Source organism: Pelophylax lessonae (assembly GCF_965119305.1).
Source record: "Pelophylax lessonae genome assembly, chromosome: 4".
In the NCBI taxonomy this organism is placed as follows: Eukaryota; Metazoa; Chordata; class Amphibia; order Anura; family Ranidae; genus Pelophylax; species Pelophylax lessonae.
The window spans coordinates 386,453,924-386,475,226 of record NC_138771.1 but is presented as its reverse complement, the minus strand read 5'-3'; the positions used below and the strand labels follow the sequence as shown (position 1 = coordinate 386,475,226).

The 21,303-nt window shown below is 47.0% G+C and overlaps 1 protein-coding gene across 1 annotated transcript in view; it reads left to right on the top strand.

The window, feature by feature from the left end:
• Positions 1-21,303, top strand: part of LOC309554127 (A disintegrin and metalloproteinase with thrombospondin motifs 2-like) — a gene marked incomplete at its 5' end in the record, with an annotated part of 1,497,034 nt that overhangs the window by 782,017 nt on the left and 693,714 nt on the right. The window contains one exon of the mRNA XM_082255680.1: positions 6,849-7,024. Coding sequence (XP_082111806.1) covers positions 6,849-7,024 — 176 coding nt within the window. The remainder of the gene's footprint in view (positions 1-6,848; positions 7,025-21,303) is intronic.

The following is a 21,303-nucleotide window of genomic DNA, read 5'->3' as shown; positions in this document are numbered from 1 at the left end:
ATTGCAACACTCATTTTATTCTATAGGGCCTATGCTTTAATAAATATGGGTAATCTGTGGCAGAAGCTTCTAATGTTGGACATAACATGCCAGGATAGTTCATACACCCTCTAAATGACCCCTTTTTAGAAAGTAGACACCCAAAGGTTCTTTCTTAAAGGCATGTTGAATTCATGGAAGAGTTTTTGGAATTTTTTTTTTTACACAAAGCTGCCACTGCAGGATTTGAAAGAAAAAGCTCCACCTGCGACAATGGCTAACCACTGACTGCATGCTCCGCCATTTGACATTTCCTAAATAGATAAGGGGCGGGGCCACCTGACTATGTCACCTGGTGGCACTGCCCCCATGTGACATGAGCGACCCAGCATGCAACCCCTCTTTCCTGGCCTGCCAGGCTGCATACTCGTATAAGGGTCTGGTATAGATTTTGGGGGGGACCCCATGGCATTTTCTTTTTAATTTTGGCATGTGTCTCCCCTTAAAGTCCATACCAGACCCGAAGGGCTTGGTATGGATTGGGGGGGCAAGCTGTATTTTTCACATTGTTCTATTTCTGGCAATGTTTTTTTTCTTCTTTCAGCTGTCTGCGGGGAAACATGTTCACCACTCATGAAATTTCATAGGTAGTCAGAAAGTAAAAGCTGCATAAATTCCAGTATATATACCATAGTTTGTAGGTGATATAACTTTCTCACAAGCCAATTATTATAACCTTATGGGGATTGAAGCAGAATAAATTTCGGTCTAAATTTATGATGAAGTTTTTATTTTTCAGAATATTTTTTACAATGCAAAGTAGAAGATGTCGTTTTTTATTTTCAAAATTTTCAGTCTCTTTTCATTTGATCAGTGTTGCATAACCAAGCAATGGCTGTACAATTACCCCACAAATGGGATTTTTTAGGGCATATAACAAGAGTCAATTTTAAAAAATATACATTTTATTACAAGTATCTGTATAGGATTCACAATGTACAAACATTTAAAACCAATGCAGTAAAGCTCTTAGTCGTGCCACCATAGTTTGTTGTGACTGTAAGTGCCTGAGACAAACACTCAACGTATTTCCGAAATTCAAGGTTTATCTTCCTTCATCAGGGGTATTGAACTATAGGTTACAATCGTGATTGGAGGTGTACACTGAAGAAACCACCATAAAAAAGCCATAATGCTGATTCTTGGCCGCACCATGCACCTTGCAGAGTCCCCCCCCAAGGATAGCCCACAGTTTGGGAGTGTGTCCAAACCACAAGGGTACAAAAGAAAGGGTCCTGGATCTTTAGATCTTCCAAGCTGTCATCAGCGGGAGGACAGATGTATCCCACTTGTTATGGGTGGTCATGGGTGTTGAATGCCTTCTATGGGATGACCATAGCTGGTTTAAATGGTCAAGACAGAGAGCATAGCAGTGCAGTGCTCTCCGCAGTCAGTTCCTCTCCGCAGTCAGTTTGGGGGGGGGGGACTCTGCAGGGTGCATGGTATGGCCAAAATTCAGCATTACAGCTTTTTTATTTATGAGATTTCTTCAGTGTACACCTCAAATCAAATGATTGTAACCAATAGTTCAATACCCCTGATGAAGGAAGATTTACCTTGAATCTCTGAAATGCATTTGGTGTTTGTCTCTGGCATTTACATGCTTGTAGTCAGGGATGTGGGCACTCTTTCCACATTTCAGCAGATATTTAGTAAATTTTGCATAACCAAGCAATTGCCAGTTAAAGTAGCAAAAAATGCTCAGGTCAGGAACATGGTAAATCCTTCCAGAGCTCAAGCGGGTAAAGGCAGAATTTATTTATTTTTTTTAAATAACAAACATGTCATGCTTACCTGCTCTGTGCAGTGGTTTTGCACAGAGCAGCCTCAATCCTCCTCTTCTCAGGTCCCCCACCGACACTCCTGGCCCCTTCAGTTTGCTATGAGTGCACCCAAGCAGGCTTGCCCCCAGGTCTTGCATACATCAGTGAGGACTATCAGTCCTTCCCACTGGACTTCCCGTACTCGGGAATGAGAGGAAAGAAGACCATATGATCGCGCATAAGCTCTGGTTTAAAAATGTACTTTGCAATCTATATTAATAAAACGCAAGTGTCCCTGCGCCCGCTTTTTCCCTGTGTCCGTGGAAATGCGCTACAGCCGTTGGGACGCAGAGAACACCGCTGTGGACAAATTGCTGTCACGGGCGAACCAAAGGTGCTGGAGACCCCAAAATTGTACCTCAAGTGGCCAAGACACTCCCCTACAGCTGATAAAAATTTGGGGTTTCGGGGATGAAAGGGCGCTGAGCAGTGACCCCGAGAACCGGGCATCCCCCCGCCATAGACTCCAATGTTAAACCTGGTCACCTCGCGGTTAGGTCACGGCCCGGTTCTCGGGGTCAATGCTCTGTGCCCTTTCATCCCCGAGACCCCAAATTTTAATCAGCTGTAGGGGAGTGTCTTGGCCACCTGCAGTATAATAATTTTGGGGTCTCCAGCACCTTTGGTTCGCCCGTGAGGGACCGTGACCTAACCGTGAGGTGACCAGGTGACCAGGTTTGGATGATCCACTGTTCTGTGTGTGTGAGGAGCTCCCCTCCCCCCTCCTCTCTGATTTCCTGCCCTCATATCTCCCCTCCCCCACACCAATCTCCAACCCGACATTTATCGTTCAATCCCCCCCATACACTACAATCCCCTCCCCTCCTTACAATACAATCCCCTCCCCCCCCATACACTACAATCCCCCCCATACACTACAATCCCCTCCCCCCCATACACTACAATCCCCTCCCCCCATACACTACAATCCCCTCCCCCCATACACTACAATCTCCTCCTCCAATACACTACAATCCCCTCCCTCCCCCCACACTACAATCCCCTCCCTCCCCCCCCACACTACAATTCCCTTCCCTCCCTATACACTACAATCCCCTCCCTTCCCCATACACTACAATCACCTCCCCATACACTACAATCCCCTCCCTTCCCCAACACACTACAATCCACTCCCTCCCCCCACGCTACAATCCCCTCCCTCCCCCACTCTTCAATCCCCTCCCTCCCCCATACACTGTAGAACCCCTCCCCCATACACTGTAGAACCCCTCCCCCATACACTATAATCTCCCCCCCATACAATACAATCCCCTCCGTCCCCCCATACACTACAATCCCCTCCCTCCCCCATACACTATAATCCCCTCCCCCCCAACACACTACAATCCCCTCCCTCCCCCCCACTCTTCAATCCCCTCCCTCCCCCATACACTGTAGAACCCACCCCCCATACACTGTAGAACCCCTCCCCCATACACTATAATCTCCCCCCATACACTACAATCCCCTCTGTCCCCCCATACACTACAATCCCCTCCCTCCCCCATACACTACAATCCCCTCCCCCCATACACTACAATCCCCCCTCCCCCCATACACTACAATCCTCTCCCTCCCCCCACACTACAATCCCCTCCCTTCCCCATACACTGTAATCCCCTCCCTTCCCCAACACACTACAATCCCCTCCCCCCCAACACACTACAATCCCCTCCCTCCCCCCCACGCTACAATCCCCTCCCTCCCCCCCACGCTTCAATCCCCTTCCTCCCCATACACTGTAGAACCCCTCCCCCATACATTGTAGAACCCCTCCCCCCATACACTGTAGAACCCCTCCCCATACACTATAATCTCCCCCCCCCCCATACACTACAATCCCCTCCCCCCCATACACTACAATTCCCCCTCCCCCCATACACTACAATCCTCTCCCTCCCCCCACACTACAATCCCCTCCCTTCCCCATACACTGTAATCCCCTCCCTTCCCCAACACACTACAATCCCCTCCCCCCCAACACACTACAATCCCCTCCCTCCCCCCCACGCTACAATCCCCTCCCCCCCCCCCACGCTTCAATCCCCTTCCTCCCCATACACTGTAGAACCCCTCCCCCATACACTGTAGAACCCCTCCCCATACACTATAATCTCCCCCCCCCCATACACTACAATCCCCTCCGTCCCCCCATACACTACAATCCCCTCCGTCCCCCCATACACTACAATCCCCTCCCTCCCCCATACACTACAATCCCCTCCCTCCCCCCACACTACAATCCCATCCCTTCCCCATACACTACAATCCCCTCCCTTCCCCATACACTACAATCCCCTCCCCATACACTACAACCCCCTCCCTTCCCCAACACACTACAATCCCCTCCCCAACACACTACAATCCCCTCCCCCCAACACACTACAATCCCCTCCCTCCCCCCACTACAATCCCTTCCCTCCCCCCACGCTTCAATCCCCTCCCTCCCCCATACACTGTAGAACCCCTCCCCCATACACTATAATCTCCCCCCATACACTACAATCCCCTCCGTCCCCCCATACACTACAATCCCCTCCCTCCCCCCATACACTACAATCCTCTCCCTCCCCCCCACACTACAATCCCCTCCCTCCCTCATACACTACAATCCCCTCCCTTTCCCATACACTACAATCCCCTCCCCATACACTACAATCCCCTCCCTTCCCCAACACACTACAATCCCCTCCCCCCCCAACACACTACAATCCCCTCCCTCCCCCCAGTACAATCCCCTCCCTCCCCCCCATGCTACAATCACCTCCCTCCCTCCCCCATACACTATAATTCCCCCCATACACTACAATCCCCTCCCTCCCCCATACACTACAATCCCCCCTCCCATACACTACAATCCCCCCCCTCCTTCCCCCACTACAATTCCCTCCCCCATGCTACAATCCTATCCCTCTCCCCCCCCCCCACGCTTCAATCCCCTCCCTCCCCCATACACTGTAGAACCCCTCCCCCATACACTGTAGAACCCCTCCCCCATACACTATAATCTGCCCCCCCCCCCTATACACTACAATTCCCTCCCTCCTCCATACACTACAATCCTCTCCCTCCCCCCCACACTACAATCCCCTCCCTCCCCCATACACTACAATCCCCTTCCTTCCCCATACACTACAATCCCCTCCCTCCCCCCCACGCTACAATCCCCTCTCCAAAGGGACCGTGACCTAACCGCGAGGTGACCAGGTTTAACATTGGAGTCTATGGCGGGGGGTAGCCCAGTTCTCGGGGTCACTGCTCTGTGCCCTTTCATTCCCGAAACCCCAAATTTTTATCAGCTGTAGAGGAGCGTCTTGGCCACCTGCGGTACAATTTTGGGGTCTCCAGCACCATTGGTTCGCCCATGACAGCAATTTTCCCGGGTGGGGAGGGGGTGGTGTATTCGGGGATCTTTTCCTATTGGATGATCCACTGTTCTGTGTGTGTGAGGAGCTCTCCTTCCCCCTCCTCTCTGATTTCCCGCCCTCACATCTCCCCTCCCCCACACCAATCTCCAACCCGACATTTATCGTTCAATCCCCCCATACACTACAATCCCCTCCCTCCCCCATACACTACAATCCCCTCCCTCCCCCATACACTACAATCCTCTCCCTCCCCCATACACTACAACCCCCCCCATACACTACAATCCCCTCTCTCCCCCCCCCACACTACAATCCCCTCCCTCCCCCATACACTACAATCCCCTCCCTCCCCATACACTATAATCCCCCCTCCCCCATACACTATAATCCCCTCCCCCATACACTATAATCCCCTACCCCCATGCACTATAATCCCCTCCCCCCATACAGTACAATCCCCCCCCCCATACACTACAATCCCCTCTCCCCATACACTATACAATCCCCTCCCTCCCCCCAACACAATCCCCTCCCCCCCACACTACAATCCCCTCCCTTCCCCATACACTACAATCCCCTCCCTTCCCCATACACTACAATCCCCTCCCTTCCCCAACACACGACAATCCCCTCCCCCCAACACACTACAATCCCCTCCCTCCCCCCACCCACGCTTCAATCCCCTCCCTCCCCCATACACTGTAGAACCCATCCCCCCATGCACTGTAGAACCCCTCCCCCATACATTATATTCTCCCCCCATACACTATATTCTCCCCCCATACACTACAATCCCCTCTGTCCCCCAATACACTACAATCCCCTCCCTCCCCCACACACACTACAATCCCCTCCCTCCCCCATATACTACAATCCCCTCCATTCCCCATACACTACAATCCCCTCCCTCCCCCCCACACACTACAATCCCCTCCCCCCCAACACACTACAATCCCCTCCCCCCCCATATATATATATATATATATATATATATAGCGCCTTCTGTTCTAAGTATACTAGATTTAAAAAAAATATATATATATATATATATATATATATATACATATATATATATATATATATATATATATATATATATATATATATGTATATATATATATATGTAGCTCCGTCTAGTCCCTGTGTGCGTGGGATTGCGCTACTGCGCATGTGCCCCACGGACAGCCGTTTGGAATTGGAGCGCAGAGACTTCGGGCAGCCGGGCAAAACTCTTGGAAGCGGCTGATGTGCACGGGCGCACGGCGGGTGCGCGTTCGCGTGGACTTACTGCTAAGTCTGTTTTTACAAATGTTTGACCACATATGTTCTAGTGCCCGTTAATTTAACGGCTTAATGTCTAGTGTTATATAAAAAAGAAATACACTGCAATCACTATAGCCCTAACAGAGAGAATAATGGACGTTTATGGCTGAGACTTTACAACTACTTTGATAAGGAATATAACATTAATTTGTTTTTTGTGAGTTTGATTAGTAACATTGTACAATACCATTAGTGACCTCCACTCTCGATTCTGTTATCAGTGCTGAAAGCTAACATGCTTTGATCACCCGAAATTAAAGCACCCAAACTAACAATTATACTGTTTTGCATTTAGCCCAGCTAATGGAGGTCGTTCATGTGTAGGGCCAAGCTATGAGTTAGAGCTTTGCAACACTGAAAATTGTGACAAAGATTTTGAAGATTTCAGAGAAGAACAGTGTAAACAATGGGATCCATTCTTTGAATACCAGAATGCTAAACATCACTGGATTCCATATGAGCATCCCGATGGTAAGCTTGAGTTTTATAAATATGGTACAGCTCTTGTTAACTATGTCACCATTATTGTGTGTACAAATAAACTCTTATTCCATTACTTTTACTACATGTGAAAATTGATCATTTCACCATAAAAGCCAATAGTTGAAATATACAGTGTATGCTGTATATTTTCAGGGGAGGGGTTGGTGCAAAAAAAAAAAAAAATGGAGATGGGCTTTAATGTCATCCAGTCTTTTTTTTCATCAGTCTTAATATATCCACTAACATTGACTGATCCCCACTTTACACTGATGTAAAAGTAAAACATTTTTAATTTAACATTTCCACAGATAGACAGAAAGGTGTCACCTCTATAAACTTCACCTCCCTCTAGTCTAGGGTCTATGCTCAGAAGTCCATCCATGCTTCATGTATACCTGTCCAAGGCAAACCATCAGCAGCACACCAATAAAGTCAATATTCAACAAAACCTTTATTCAAACAACCCTAACATCCTTCAGTCTGTTTGCCAATCCATCCTTATGTTCACTTATGACTAAGCCTATAAGGGCAAATTGTGTGAGTCTTGTTAATCTTCGGGTGGGTACAGCATCAAGTTTGTGCAAAGGTTATTTGAGTAAAATATTAATGGCCAGTGAATTTATTGGTGTGCAGTTGATGGTTTGCTTTGGAGAAAATGGCATGGATGCAATTACTCAGGAAAAAAGGTTGCAAGTAACTAGTGATATAGTATATCCAAATCTCAGGGTTTAGATCTGCAAGTACTCTGACACTTCCTGGAAGTGTTCAAGCTTACATACTCCCTTCTACTTCCTACACATACCTATTGGCTAATTCACTATAATTGGCTTTATCACTAATAAGAATATGTGGGAAGCAGGAGGAGCAAACAAGCTTGGGCATACCCAGAAAGTATCAGACATTTTTTCAGATGAGAATGACTTGAAATTGGGCCTAGCAGAGAGAAATTGCAAACTGCTTGTGGGCGGGGATTGCTCTCCAGCAGGCAGGGGTGCCTTTTGTGCAGATCACACTCAATGCCCTGGACCAAGCGGAGACTGCTGTCATATGACAAATCTAACATTAGGGCAGTTCCCCGACTTAGAGATGAGCTGTGTGCAGTAATTGAAGTGCAGAGTTCCTCTGCAACTAGTGTCTTGTTCCATGTCACTAAACAGATTAACTTGATGTATGTTCATCAGGAGGAATGTGCTGAGCTGGCACCCACTTCACCAGTCCAGCATACCTCTGTTAACCACTTAAGCCCCGGAGAATTTGGCTGCTCAAAAACCAGGCCCTATTTTGCGATTCAGCACTGCGTGAATTTAACGGACAATTAAGCGGTCGTGCGACGCTGTACCCAAATGAATTTGACGTCCTTTTTTTATCACAAACAGAGCTTTCTTTTGGTGGTATTTGATCACCTGTGTGATTTTTATTTTTTGTGCTATAAACAAAAAAATTAGCGACGATTTTGAAAAAATAACAATATTTTTCACATTTTTTATATGAAATTCTCCCAAAAAAAATGTAAAAATCCAAATATTTTAACATTTTAGGCCAATTTGTTTTCTGCTACACATTTTTGGTAAAAAAAAAATCGCAATAAGCGTATTTTGATTGGTTTGCGCAAAAGTTATTGCTTTTACTAACTACGGGAAAGATTTATGTCATTTTTATTGTTTTTTTTTTAACTAGTAATGGCGGCGATCTACGATTTTTTTTTTTTTTTTTTGCGGGACTGGGACATTGTGGCGGACAGATCGGACTGACATTTTTGACACTTTTGGGGGTACCAGTGACATTACTACAGTAATCAGTGCTATAAATATGCACTGTTACTGTAGAAATGACACTGGCAGGGAAGGGGTTAACTTTATTGTTGATCAAGGGGTTAAGTGTGTCCGTAGGGGGCGTGATTCTAGCTGTCAAGGGGCGTGGCTTGTTAGATCATCACAGAGACATACGATCCTACATAGCAGGATCGCATAGCCTCTGTGATGATCTAAGGGAGAATGACAGACGGCTGTGTTTACATCAGCCGTCTGTCTTTCTCCCTCTCCTGAGGGAAATCGCGAGTGGCTGGTGGACATCGGAGCTGCCGGTCACACACGCGGGCTAGGCAGGGAGCGAGCGGGGGTGGGAGCGTGCCGTCGGTGGCGCGCGCTCGCCCCCTACAGGCTCGTGGGCGAGTGACGTACCATACGTCATTTTGCCTGTAGAGGGGTGACTGCCGCAGTATATAGTCGTGTGGCAATCGGCAAGTGGCCAACTCACTCCCACTGTGCACCTAGCGCGGACCTAATGCTTGCACTTATTAACTCTTCACTTCCCATACCTCGTAACCAGGTCATAGATCTCTGTAACACAGGTTTTGGATCTGGTTGCTATTGGATACTGACCGCTAATGAAGGAGCCAGACAATGACACCCTCTCTACCCTACCAGGTGCCATGCCTAACGACTGGTTATTTGTAGCTTGTTCCTTCACTTGGTTACCCATGGCAACTACAGTACACTCCTCTTCATTATGTTGCGGAGTTAATCCTTTTGTAACACTGTTACTTCATACCCCTTGCTTGCTTTACAGACCCTGGTTTTTCAGGTGCGCAAGAAGCCACATGCACCCCTTTGAATAACTCCAAACCAGGCTTAGAATGGTTAATGTAACTTTACTGACATAACAGTTCAATATAAGCAATGTTCTTCACTGACTCTAACTATAGTAGTGTGGCTGCCCAGGCATAACTCTGTGAGGTGAGAGTCCAATATGGCATTGTCCATGGCTTCGGTGTCTCAGAAATTCCCGGTGTCTTCAGTAGACTGCAAGGTGCAGCCGCCCTCATTACCACAAGCAGAACAGAAGTAACCAGTTCAAATAGGAAGCCTTTGAACCTCAGCCTTCCCCCTTTTTTTGTAACACAGGTGGACTGGCAAGGACCAAAAAGCCTGGGAACTGAGCATACAACAGTTAACCCTTTCCCCAGCCTGGGTCAGCCACAAACTTGCTAGAACTAACACATTTCAACTTGCCTACATACTGTGCCTGCACTTTATACTTGTTAACATTCTACTGTATATCTGAAGTACAGGACACAGGATTTGTATTCATAGACCATGGATTATAGGCAGGCTACCTTCAGGTGATTCGACACTGGCAAAAAATGTTAGAGCTGACCCTGATGCATTCTTATGTAACCCCACTCACTCTGTGAGACTCCTGTTTTTACTAGTGTCCTTAGATATGCCTCTTCTCCTCCTTTGGAAATGTTTGTTTCCTTTATAACCATTCTTTTTTCGTCTGGCACTTTTAACAAGATCTGACTGCCTATTGCCCTGGACTATCTAGTAGTTTGTAGATTGGTAACCTTCTGTTATACCGTACCTTGGGAACCATGCACAGACATCACTGTTGGGAGCTGGGCTGTAACGTTTACTTTAGGCACTGGATCCTGTGTTAGGTGCTCACATTGGCTCAGAGCGTGGTCCATCTCCATGATTGCCAGACCTTGAAGACTAGACCGATGCCGCCATGGGATTTGAACTTGGTGCTCTCAGTTCTCCAAAAGCCTCCCTTTGAGAATATTTCAGAGATTCCCCTGCTTTGTCTCAGAAGGTAGCTTTTTTTGTGGCCATCACCTCTGCTCGCAAGGTGTCGGAAATAGTGGCATTCTCTTGTCTTACCCCCTATCTGGGGATCCACAAATATAAGGGGGTTCTTCATCTATGCCAGTTGTTCCTACCAAAGATGGTCTCTGACTTCCATTTGAATGAAGACATTGTGTTGCCTTCCCTATTTCCCAGGCCCACCCAGGCCCACACATCCCAAGGAAATTGTGTTGCATGCCCTTGATGTGGTTTGGGCGATTTGGGTGTATCTGGCAGCCACGGAGTCTCTTCGGAGGTCAGACTCACTGTGATCACGGACGGGCCAATAAAAGGGATGTCCGCTTCTAATGTGACCATTTCCAGATGAATCAGACAGACGGTGACTCTATTAAGGGTCAGGTTCCTCCTTTCCCGGTAATGACACACTCTACTCAGGCACTTAGTGCCTCCTGGGCCTTCCGTCAGGTGTCAGTTGCTGAGGTTTGCAAGAGGGCCACCTGGTCCTCGGTGCACACTTTCACAAAGTTTTACAAAGTGAATGTGTTGGCATCTGCGGATGTTTCCTTTGACTGCAAGGTTTTGCAGAGTGCTGTTTGGAGTGTCTGTTTCCTCTTTGGAGGTGTATTGTTCAGGTTGGGCTCCAGTTGTTTGTTGAGCTCATTTGTTTATCCTTGAGATTTTTTTTTGTCCCACCCCTTATGTTCGGTACTGCTTGGGGACGTCCCTATGGTTCTGAATATGGAGTGCTTTGTCCGTCAATGAACGAAAGAGAAAATAGGATTTTTGTACTTATCATAAAATCCATTTCTCTGAGCACATTGACGGACACAGCACCCACCCCTTTATGGAGTTTTAATACTTCTAACACTGCTTGTTACTAAACTGAAGGCCTATAACAGAGAGGGGGATGTATACCAGCTAGGACTGCCCATAGGCGTAGCCAAGTCTTTTTCTGCCTAGTGTCCTACTACTGTAGGGGGCGATATAACCCTTTGGTTCTGAACATGGAGCACTGTGCCCGTCAATGAAATCAGAGAAATTGATTTTACTGTAAGTACAAAAACCCTATTTCTCTTTCATTCATTGACGGACACAGCTCCTGATTCTTCTTAACCATTGGGTCATACTGCCCCTACAGGAGTAGGACACTAGGCAGGAAAAAGCTTTACTATGCCTATGGGCAGTCCCAGGGGTATACACCCACTCTCAGCTATAGGAACTCAGTTTTTTTTCTGCCTAGTAAGGACCTAGTTTCTTGCTGGGATCTCTGGTCCTCGCAATATTTTCATCTTAAATGGAATTTTTTTTCCTCTTTTCTTATTTTGTTCCTGTGAGAACTACAATCAAGTGCCGGACTGGGCGACAAACTGGATAATATAGATCCTTAGGGTCCCCCCAGTCCGGGCAGTGAGCGCGTGCAGACCGCAGCTCTGCGCTAGGTCAGCTGCGACATAGCCCCACTTGACGGGGGCTGGTCTGTGAGTTAAATGTCTCGCAAGGACGCATACAAACTGGCTTCAGCCTGAGTCGCAGCATTTCCTTCTAGCTGACAGCACCCACATTATGATGGAACCGTGCCCACCCTGTTCCCGGTGTGGTAAGTACCTGTCCCCCGACTACCCCTGGAGGGTTTTGGGGTGAACGTGGGCCCCTCCCTGGGATAGTCAGACCCCTGGGTTCCCCTCCCTTCCCCCCAGCCCCTCTAAAATTTAGGTCACTGTGGGCCTTTCAGCCACCCCCCTCCCCCCAGGTGAGGTGATGATCTGTATTTGCCACATGCTCTTAAGGGGGACTAGTTGGAGCTGCTGCTGACCGGGTTTTCCTGGTGCACAACGGGGGTTGAGCAGGGTTCCCTGCCATCCTGGGGGTTAGTGACTAGGGCAGGGATGTCCTCTGGGCTCCCCGCAGCAGTTGTTGGGCTGGGGGAGCTGATGTTTTTACCATCCGCAGGTACGCAGCTGGATGCGGCAAAAAAATTTGGGCTGCGGCTTTGCGGCCTACTCGTCTGAACCTATATGAGTCAGCCCCTATGAGAATGGCTGAAGCCACTGCCTCCTGTTTGGGCATCTTCCTTCCCCTCCGCTGCCCTGGGTGGTCGGCTCCGCTGGGGCTCGCGTTCTGTTGCCCGAGTACCCTCAAAAATTTAAGCCGCGATCTGCGGCCTACTAATTTAGGGGCAGTGTAGCTGAAGCCCCCACTCTTCCTTTGGGAATCTGCCGGGCTGAGGATCTGTGCAATTGCGGCTGTGCCCCCACAAAAATTTAGGCCGTGGCTTGCGGCCTGCTGGGCCATATGGTTGGCTTGGCACCTCCCTTGGCCCGGCTGGCGCTGTGGGGGCCTCATTTTTAATGACAGTCTTCCTGCCATTATTGTGTGGGGCACCTGCCTTATTTTAACGAGGGTACCCTGCCTGCGCATCCATGTCACGGTGAGCGGTCCCCTTTTAAGGGGGCTATGTCCTATTATGTCCTCTATGGAGGGCTTGGAGGGCGACCCCCTTGTTTTTTGTGGGGTCCAATAGGTGGTCCATTTGTGAACCCTTGGCCGGTGTCCCCTTTGCAGGATCACAGTCCGTGGCCTTCCCTGATGCTTATGTTTTCAGGGTGAGCTTAGTACATAGCGTCACTACTGGGTCTGTGTCCACATACCCTGAGTGCTCAGATAGTGAGCATGATTCCTCTGCTCCTCTAGCTGCACTTATATAGGAGTTGGTGGATACACTGTGTCAGTGTGTGGAACTTTAGAAATGGAGGTTGTGGCTTATGCCGTGTCTGAGGCACAGGTTCTTTTTTGGCACCCCACAGGCCCTCCAAAGCGGGGGGGGGGTCTTCTTCTTTCCACTTACCTCAACAATATTGTCACAAAACAGTGGGATTTCCAAAAAGGCAATGGTTGCTAGGCATTTTTTACTTGCGGTATCCTTATGAGAATTTACTGCGTGAAAGGTGGACGGTCCCACCTGTAGTGGACTCGCTGGTTTCCAGGTCAAATGGAGTTACCTTCATCCCGGTTGAGGAGTCCCCAACCTTTACAGGTCCAGCTAATAAGAAGATGGATGCTCTGGCCCACCATAAGTGTGCTGTGGCTAGTTCGGCAATTAGGCCGGTAATTACTATTGCCCTGGTGTTGCAAACTCTGACCAAGGGGGCAAAGCTTTTACGCCGGAACCTGGAGGGAGAATTGTTTTCCCCTGTCTTTGCAGAGGCGCGGACCGGTTGGTCCAGGGGCTACAGTTTATCTGTGATGCCTTTTTGGATGCTGCTCCTTTGATTCCAAGCTGTCTGTATCAGCAGTGGTCCTTCGGCACATTGTCTGGCTGAAATGCTGGTCTGCTTCTAAGACTAAGACTTCTAGGCTTCTAAGAAGGCCTCATCTGATCTCCCTTCTGTAGGGGGTTGCCTGTTTGGAGCTTCCTTGGATGACATTGTTAAGGGTCTCATGGGGGGGGGGGGGGAGAGTACACTTCTTCCGCAGGCTACCAAGGGCAAGGAGCCCCATCGTAGATTGGGCCATTCTCCTTGGCTCCTAAGTGACCTCTTCATCTATCAGGCTATGAGATCGAGTTCAGTCTTGTCCTCCAGAAAGATTTTTTCCCCTCCAACCTGCCTTTGACCCCAGATCACTTGCAGGGGTCTCTATGGGGCAGTGCAAGACTTGTTATTTCAAGGGGTGATGGTTCCGACTTCGGAACATTTTCAAGGGTTTATTTTAATGCAAACCTCTTTACAGTCCCCAGGAAGGAAGGCAAGGTTCATCCAATTCTGGACCTCAAGGCACTAAGCTGCTTTGTGTGAGTACAGAAGTTCCGCATAGAGTCCATTCACATGGTAGTGGCATCACTACATCAGGGGGATTTCTTCTCACTTCTTTCGACATCAAGGACACCTACCTGCACATTCTAATGTGCTAGTCACCAGCACTTCCTCAGTTTTTCTGTGGACAAGGAGCATTATCAGTTTGTGGTGCTGACCTTTGGTCTCACCTCCGCACCTTGGGTTTTCACAGGAGCGTTGGCCCCCAGGGCTGGCATTTTTTGAGTCAGCGGGAGATCGCAGTACTGGGTGGAAGATCTTCTTCTGCGAGCGGAGTCTTCGACTGCTCTGATAGACTACTTTAGACTAGATTGCTCTGTGAACTCTGAGGGAGTTTGGTGGGATCCTGAACATTCAGGAGTCTGCTTTGGTTCTGCCCACAAAAAATGTCCTATCTGGATCTGACTCTGGACTCTTTTCTTCCTTGGGAAAAACTCCAGACATTACAGGAGGCAATTCAGCTTATGTTGTTCAGCAGATGGTCATCCCTCTGGGCTTGCATGCGTGTGCTGGGCCTGATGATGTCCACCCTCCAGGCGGTCTGTTTGCACAGTTCCACTTAAGATCTCTGCTAAAGGGATTCTAGTGAAATGGGTAAATGATCTACGGTTTCGAAAGGTGGCTCTTTCTGGCACTTCGACAGGGAAAATCTTTCTCCTCCTGTACTGGACAGTTGTCTCCACAGTTGCCAGCCTGTCCGGGTGGAAAGGCGTCCTCAGCACAGACGTGCTCAGGGGGTCTGGAATCTGGCCGAGCCCAGACTGCTGATTAGGGTACTGGAACTCTGAGCGATCAGACTTTGTCCGGCTCATTGGACAATCGTCTTCAGGGTTGTCAAATTAATTCATACAATGCCACGGCCGTGGTCTTTATCAATCACTAGGGGCGCACAAGAAGTTTCCTGGCGGCTCGGTATGTAGCAGGCATTCTAAGGTGGGCTGACTGATTCATTCCAGCCCTCTCAAACTTCTGCCACGACTCCTGTGCAGGATTCAGGCAGAAGGGATTCCGATCATTCTAGTGGCTCCAGACTGGTCTTGCCGGTCTTGGTATGCTGACCTGGTACAGCTGGTCGCTCTCAGGGAGGATCTGCTGTCCCAAGGACCAACCCTGCCTTACAGTGGCTGGCTTTAACGGCTTGGCTGTTGAATGCCAGGTGCTGAAGAGTGGAGGTTTGTTTGAATTGGTGATTCCTATGCTGTTAAAAGCTTGGAAAGCTGCCTCTAGGAAGATCTACCAAGGAACATGGAAGATGTACATTGCGTGGCGTGAGTCTCTCGGGGTTCATCCTCAATCATTTTTGGTGTTTCGGATCTTAACCTTCCTTCAATGGGGGATCAAGCTGTACAAGCTGTGTGACAGGGCCACAGGCTATACAGTTAATTTCCGGGTCTATGAGGGAAAAGATAGCACTGTGGAGCCCCCCAACTGCCCAGACTACATAGACTACATAGGGAGCCCAGACTACACAGGGAGCAGCGGCAAGATAGTTTGGGACTTGGGGTCACCCTTATCCGGAAAGGGGTACCATTTGTACGTGGACAACTTCTACACAAGCGTGCCACTATTTAGTCACTTTCTTGAATTAAAAATTGGCGCATGTGGCACCGTGCAACCTAATAGCCGCGGCTTCCCCCAACGGCTTGTAAATTCCCGTCTTAGTCAGGGGGAGAGAGCCTGCTTGAAAACGGACAAATTGTTTGCAGTGAAGTAGAGGGATACATGGGATGTTTTCGTTATGTCCTCCCTTCACGCAGACACGACGATCCAAATTCCTACGGCAACTGGCGTTATGGAGAAACCCCTCTGTGTCCATGAATATAACCTTAATATGGGAGGGGTGGACCTTAACGACCAGCTTTTGGCGCCGTATTTAGTTGCCCGTAAAGCCAGACGCTGGTACAAAAAAGTGTCTGTTTATATATTCCAATTGGCTAGGCTGACCGCCTTTGTCCTATACAGGGCATCAGAACGAACTGGACCCTTCTGAGAATTCCAGGAAGCGATCATCAGTGCCTACCTGTACCCAGGAGGTATGCCTGACCAACTTCCCATTCCAGATGCAGTGAGCTGGCTGCATGAGAGACATTTTCCACATGTCCTCCCGCGTACCCCTACTCAAAGACACCCCCAAAGAAGATGTCGTGTCTGTAGCAGGCGCGGATTTAGGCGTGACACCCGCTATTATTGTCCCAGATGTCCTGACCAACCTGGTCTCTGCATCGGGGAATGTTTAGAGCGCTACCATACACTAGTAGAGTATTAGTGTAGGGTACAGCATGACATAGTGTAGGGCACACAAACACAGGGTCTCGAAAGATGTTCGATGGCTATCGACATTTTGAGAGACCCAAGCTGGAAAATCGCAGTTCACAGAAAAAAAAAGTGTTAGAAAAAAAAAAATAAAAAGTCCAAAAACAGTTGTCGTGTCAGTCATTTTTTATGTTCCTCTATTCTTCCTACTGTACTTTTACTGTACTTTGTTTTTTTTTTTTTCATTCTTTTGTTAACCTGTTTCTCTTGCAGGTACCCGTCGGCTGCCACATTGATTTTATATATTCTGACACAAACAGTGTTTGCACACAGCATATATGGATACCTTTGCTGGCAGCATCTGTGGTAGGCTGATTTCAGCACTGCAGCTAAAATACCTTTTAGGTATACGTGGAATATTGTCATGTATATCCACCATTAAATTCAGTGGGTGGCTGTTTGGGCCGTTAATGGTGTGTAATACTACACAATATTCCTGTGTTGATTTCTGTTAGGTTATCTTTTTTTTTTCGTTCAGCCCACAGGCTGCATGAAAGAAAAAAAAAAACCTACACTATATGCCAAACAAGGACCAGCAATGTACTGGTACGTTGCTGGACTTTGAGTGGTTATACCAAGATGATGCCTGCAGATTTAGGCATCAACTTGGTATAGTTTTTTACAGCCAGCAGTCGGCTTACATGTAAAAGCAATCCTAGCGAATAATTGGTCGCTAGACTGCTTTTACATGCAGTGGGAGGGGACTCCACCTCCCCCCCACCACCGCCGCCTTCCGTGGTTTTTCTCGGGCTCTCCTGTCCCACCGGTTAACCCGAGAGTGCAGCCGGTGATTCAATTATATAACCATAGAGCTGATTGGAGATGAGAATGGCTCCAGTCATCTCTATGGCCCAAGATACCGGAAGCTACGAGCATTTCAGGACTTCTGTTTCATCAGAAATAAACAGCGCCATTGGGAAATTGGGAAAGTATTTTACCACACCAATTTTGGTGTGGTCAGATGGGTTAAGGTCAGAGGAGAGATCTAGAGTCTAAAAGACCCCAATTTTTTCAAAAAAAGAGTACCTGTCGCTACAGATTGCTATCATAGGGGATATTTAAATTCACTGTGATAACAATAAAAATGATAAAAAAAAAAAAAAAATGAAAGGTGTCAAAATAACATAAAAAAGCAAAATAAATAAAAAAATTAAAAAATCAAGCCCCCCGCCCCCCCCCCCCCGTGCTTGCGCGCAAAGGCACACGCAAGCGTTGGTCTAGTGTCATATATAAACAGCAATTGCAGCATGCATGTGAGATATTGCCGCGAACGCCAGGTCGAGTGCAGTAATTCTTGCAGTAGACCTCCTCTGTAAGTCTAAAGTGGTAACCTGTAAAGACTTTTAAAGGCTTTTAAAAATGTACGTAGTTTGTTGCCACTGCACATGTGTGCGCAATTTTTAAAGCATGTCATGTTTGGTATCTATGTACTCGGCATAATATCATCTTTTAAATTTGACCAAACAATTTGGAATTATATAGTGTATTTGTGCAATAAATTAAAAAAAATGTATTTTTTTCACAGAAATTGCGTTTGGAAAATCTGTGCGCAAATACCGTGTGAGAAAAAAATTTGCAACATCCACCATTTTGTTCTATAGGGCCTCTGCTTTAAAGAAATATATAATGTTTGGGGTTCAAAGGAATTTTCTAGTAAAAAGAAAATATTGTTTCATGTAAACAAAAAGTCACAGAAAAGGCTTGGTTTTCAAGTGGTTAGAAGAGTGGGTGATGTGTGGCTAAGATTGAGCATAAAATGCCGGGACAGTTCAAACACCCCCCAAATGACTCCTTTTTTGAAAAGTAGTACTACTTTCCGAAAAGGGGTCATGGGGGGGGGAGAATTCCAGGAAGGGGGAGAATTCCAGGAAGCGATCATCAGTGCCTACCTGTACCCAGGAGGTATGCCTGACCAACTTCCCATTCCAGATGCAGTGAGCCGGCTGCATGAGAGACATGACTTGGGAGAGAGTCCCCCATGGACTCACCATGCCTCTCAGCAAACAGCTTGGGGTGTCTACTTTCCAAAATGGGGTCAATTGGGGGGGGGTTTTGTGGTATCTTGACATTTCAGGGCCTCCTAAACCGTTATAGGTAGTGAGAAAATGCAATGAAAAATGTACGCCCTTTAAAAAAATTCTGATGGTAGGGAATGGTTTTCAGGCTCCCGTGCACAGCTAGGCTCCCAAGAAGTTTCACATATGTGGTATCCCTGTACTCAGAAGAAGCAGCAGAAGATATTTTGTGGTGTAATTGCACATATACCCATGGCATGTGTGAGCAATATATCATTTCAACTTTGTGTAAAGAAAAAAAAAAAAAAATTTTCTTTTTTTTTTAGTCATTTTTCAAATACCTATGACAAAAAAAATGAAATATTCAATGAGCTCAACATGCCTCTCAGGACATTCCTTAGGATGTCTACTTTCCAAAAAGTGGTAAATTGGGGGGGGTTTGTACTTTGCTGCCATTTTAGCACTTCATGAAATGAGATAGGCAGTCAAAAATTAAAGCTGCGTAAATTTCAGTATTTACGCCATAGTTTGTAGACGCTATAACTTTTGCGCAAACCAATAAAAATATCCTCATTGAGATTTTTTTGTCAAAGACATGTAGCTAAATACATTTTGGCCAAAATATATGACTTAAATTGAGTATATTGGATATTTTTTAAAAGACAAAGTTGAAAATGTAATTTTTTCTCAAAATTTTTGCTCTTTTTTTATTAATATCGCAAAAAATAAAAAGCCCAGAAGTGATTAAATACCACCAAAAGAAAGCTCTGTTTGTAGGGAAAAAAGGACGTAAATTTAGTTTGGGTAAAGCATTGCATGACTGCGCAATTGTCAGTTAAAATCATAAAGTGGCAAGTTCAAAAAAGGGGTCTGGTCAGGAAGGGGGTAAAATCTTCCGGGGCTTAAGTGGTTAAACTGAGAAAATGTATCATTTTAAGGGAAAAATACGTTGATTTTAAATTTCATGGCATCAACACATCTCAAAAAAGTTGGGACAAGGCCATGTTTACCACTGTGTGGCACCCCCTCTTCTTTTTATACTAGTCTGCAAACGTCTGGGGACTGAGGAGACAAGTTGTTCAAGTTTAGGAGTAGGAATATTGTCCCATTCTTGTCTAATACAGGCTTCTAGTTGCTCAACTGTCTTAGGTCTTCTTTGTCACATCTTCCTCTTTATGATGCGCCAAATGTTTTCTATTGGTGAAAGGTCTGGACTGCAGGCTGGACATTTCAGTACCCGGATCCTTCTTCGACGCAGCCATGATGTTGTAATTGATGCAGTATGTGGTCTGGCATTGTCATGTTGGAAAATGCAAGGTCTTCTTCCCTGAAAGAGACGACGTCTGGATGGGAGCATATGTTGTTCTAGAACTTGGATCTACCTTTCAGCATTGATGGTGCCTTTCCAGATGTGTAAGCTGCCCATGCCACATGCACTCATGCAACCCAATACCATCAGAGATGCAGGCTTCTGAACTGAGCTCTGATAACAACTTGGGTTGTCCTTGACCTCTTTGGTCCGGATGACATGGCGTCCCAGTTTTCCAAAAAGAACTTCAAATTTTGATTCGTCTGACCACAGAACAGTTTTCCACTTTGCCACAGTCCATTTGAAATGAGCCTTGGCCCAGAGAAAATGCCTGCACTTCTGGATCATGTTTAGATATGGCTTCTTTTTTTGGCATATAGAGTTTTAGCTGGCAACTTCGAATGGCATGGTGGATTGTGTTCACCGACAATGTTTTCTGAAAGTATTCCTGAGCCCTTGTTGTGATTTCCATTACAGTAGCATTCCTGTATGTGATGCAGTGCCGTCTAAGGGCCCGAAGATCATGGGCATCCAGTATGGTTTTCCGGCCTTGACCCTTACGCACAGAGATTGTTCCAGATTCTCTGAATCTTTGTATGATATTATGCACTGTAGATGATGATAACTTCAAACTCTTTGCAATTTTTCTCTGGGAAACTCCTTTCTGATATTGGGACATAGACAATGTGGGCTATGTGGGACTTTAGATGAGACACCGGCAGGTATGCCCAGCGTCTCCATCCCTGTATCGGAAAAAACAAATTGAAAAGGATTAAAAGAGGTGCATGGAAGCCAGCCAGCCCCCAGTCTGATGTACTCACCCTCCAGTTTGCCACCAACCAAGTAGACCTGTCTCAATATACATAAAGAACAGGGGTTTAGTTGACACGCATTTGCAAACGCATATGTAAGCTGCAGAGCCACGACAAGGCACCCTGTTATATCTGCAGTCCCTAACACTTTTAAATGTAAGTGTCTCCACTCTGGGAGCACATGGATGCTAATGGGTGGATAGGAAGCAGGTGGGAGGGAGCAGCCCAAACTTCCCCCACCCCACTTCCATCCACGACTGGTATGGTATCTCAATGCTCTAATAGCAATATTCTTAAGATGGTACAAACTGAAAACGACCAGCTGAGAATCATACACCTCCAATCCCTTGGCGGATGCAGTGTAAAACACAGATTGGGACTTTATATGAGGCAATTTGCCTGTAAAGCTCAGTGCCTCC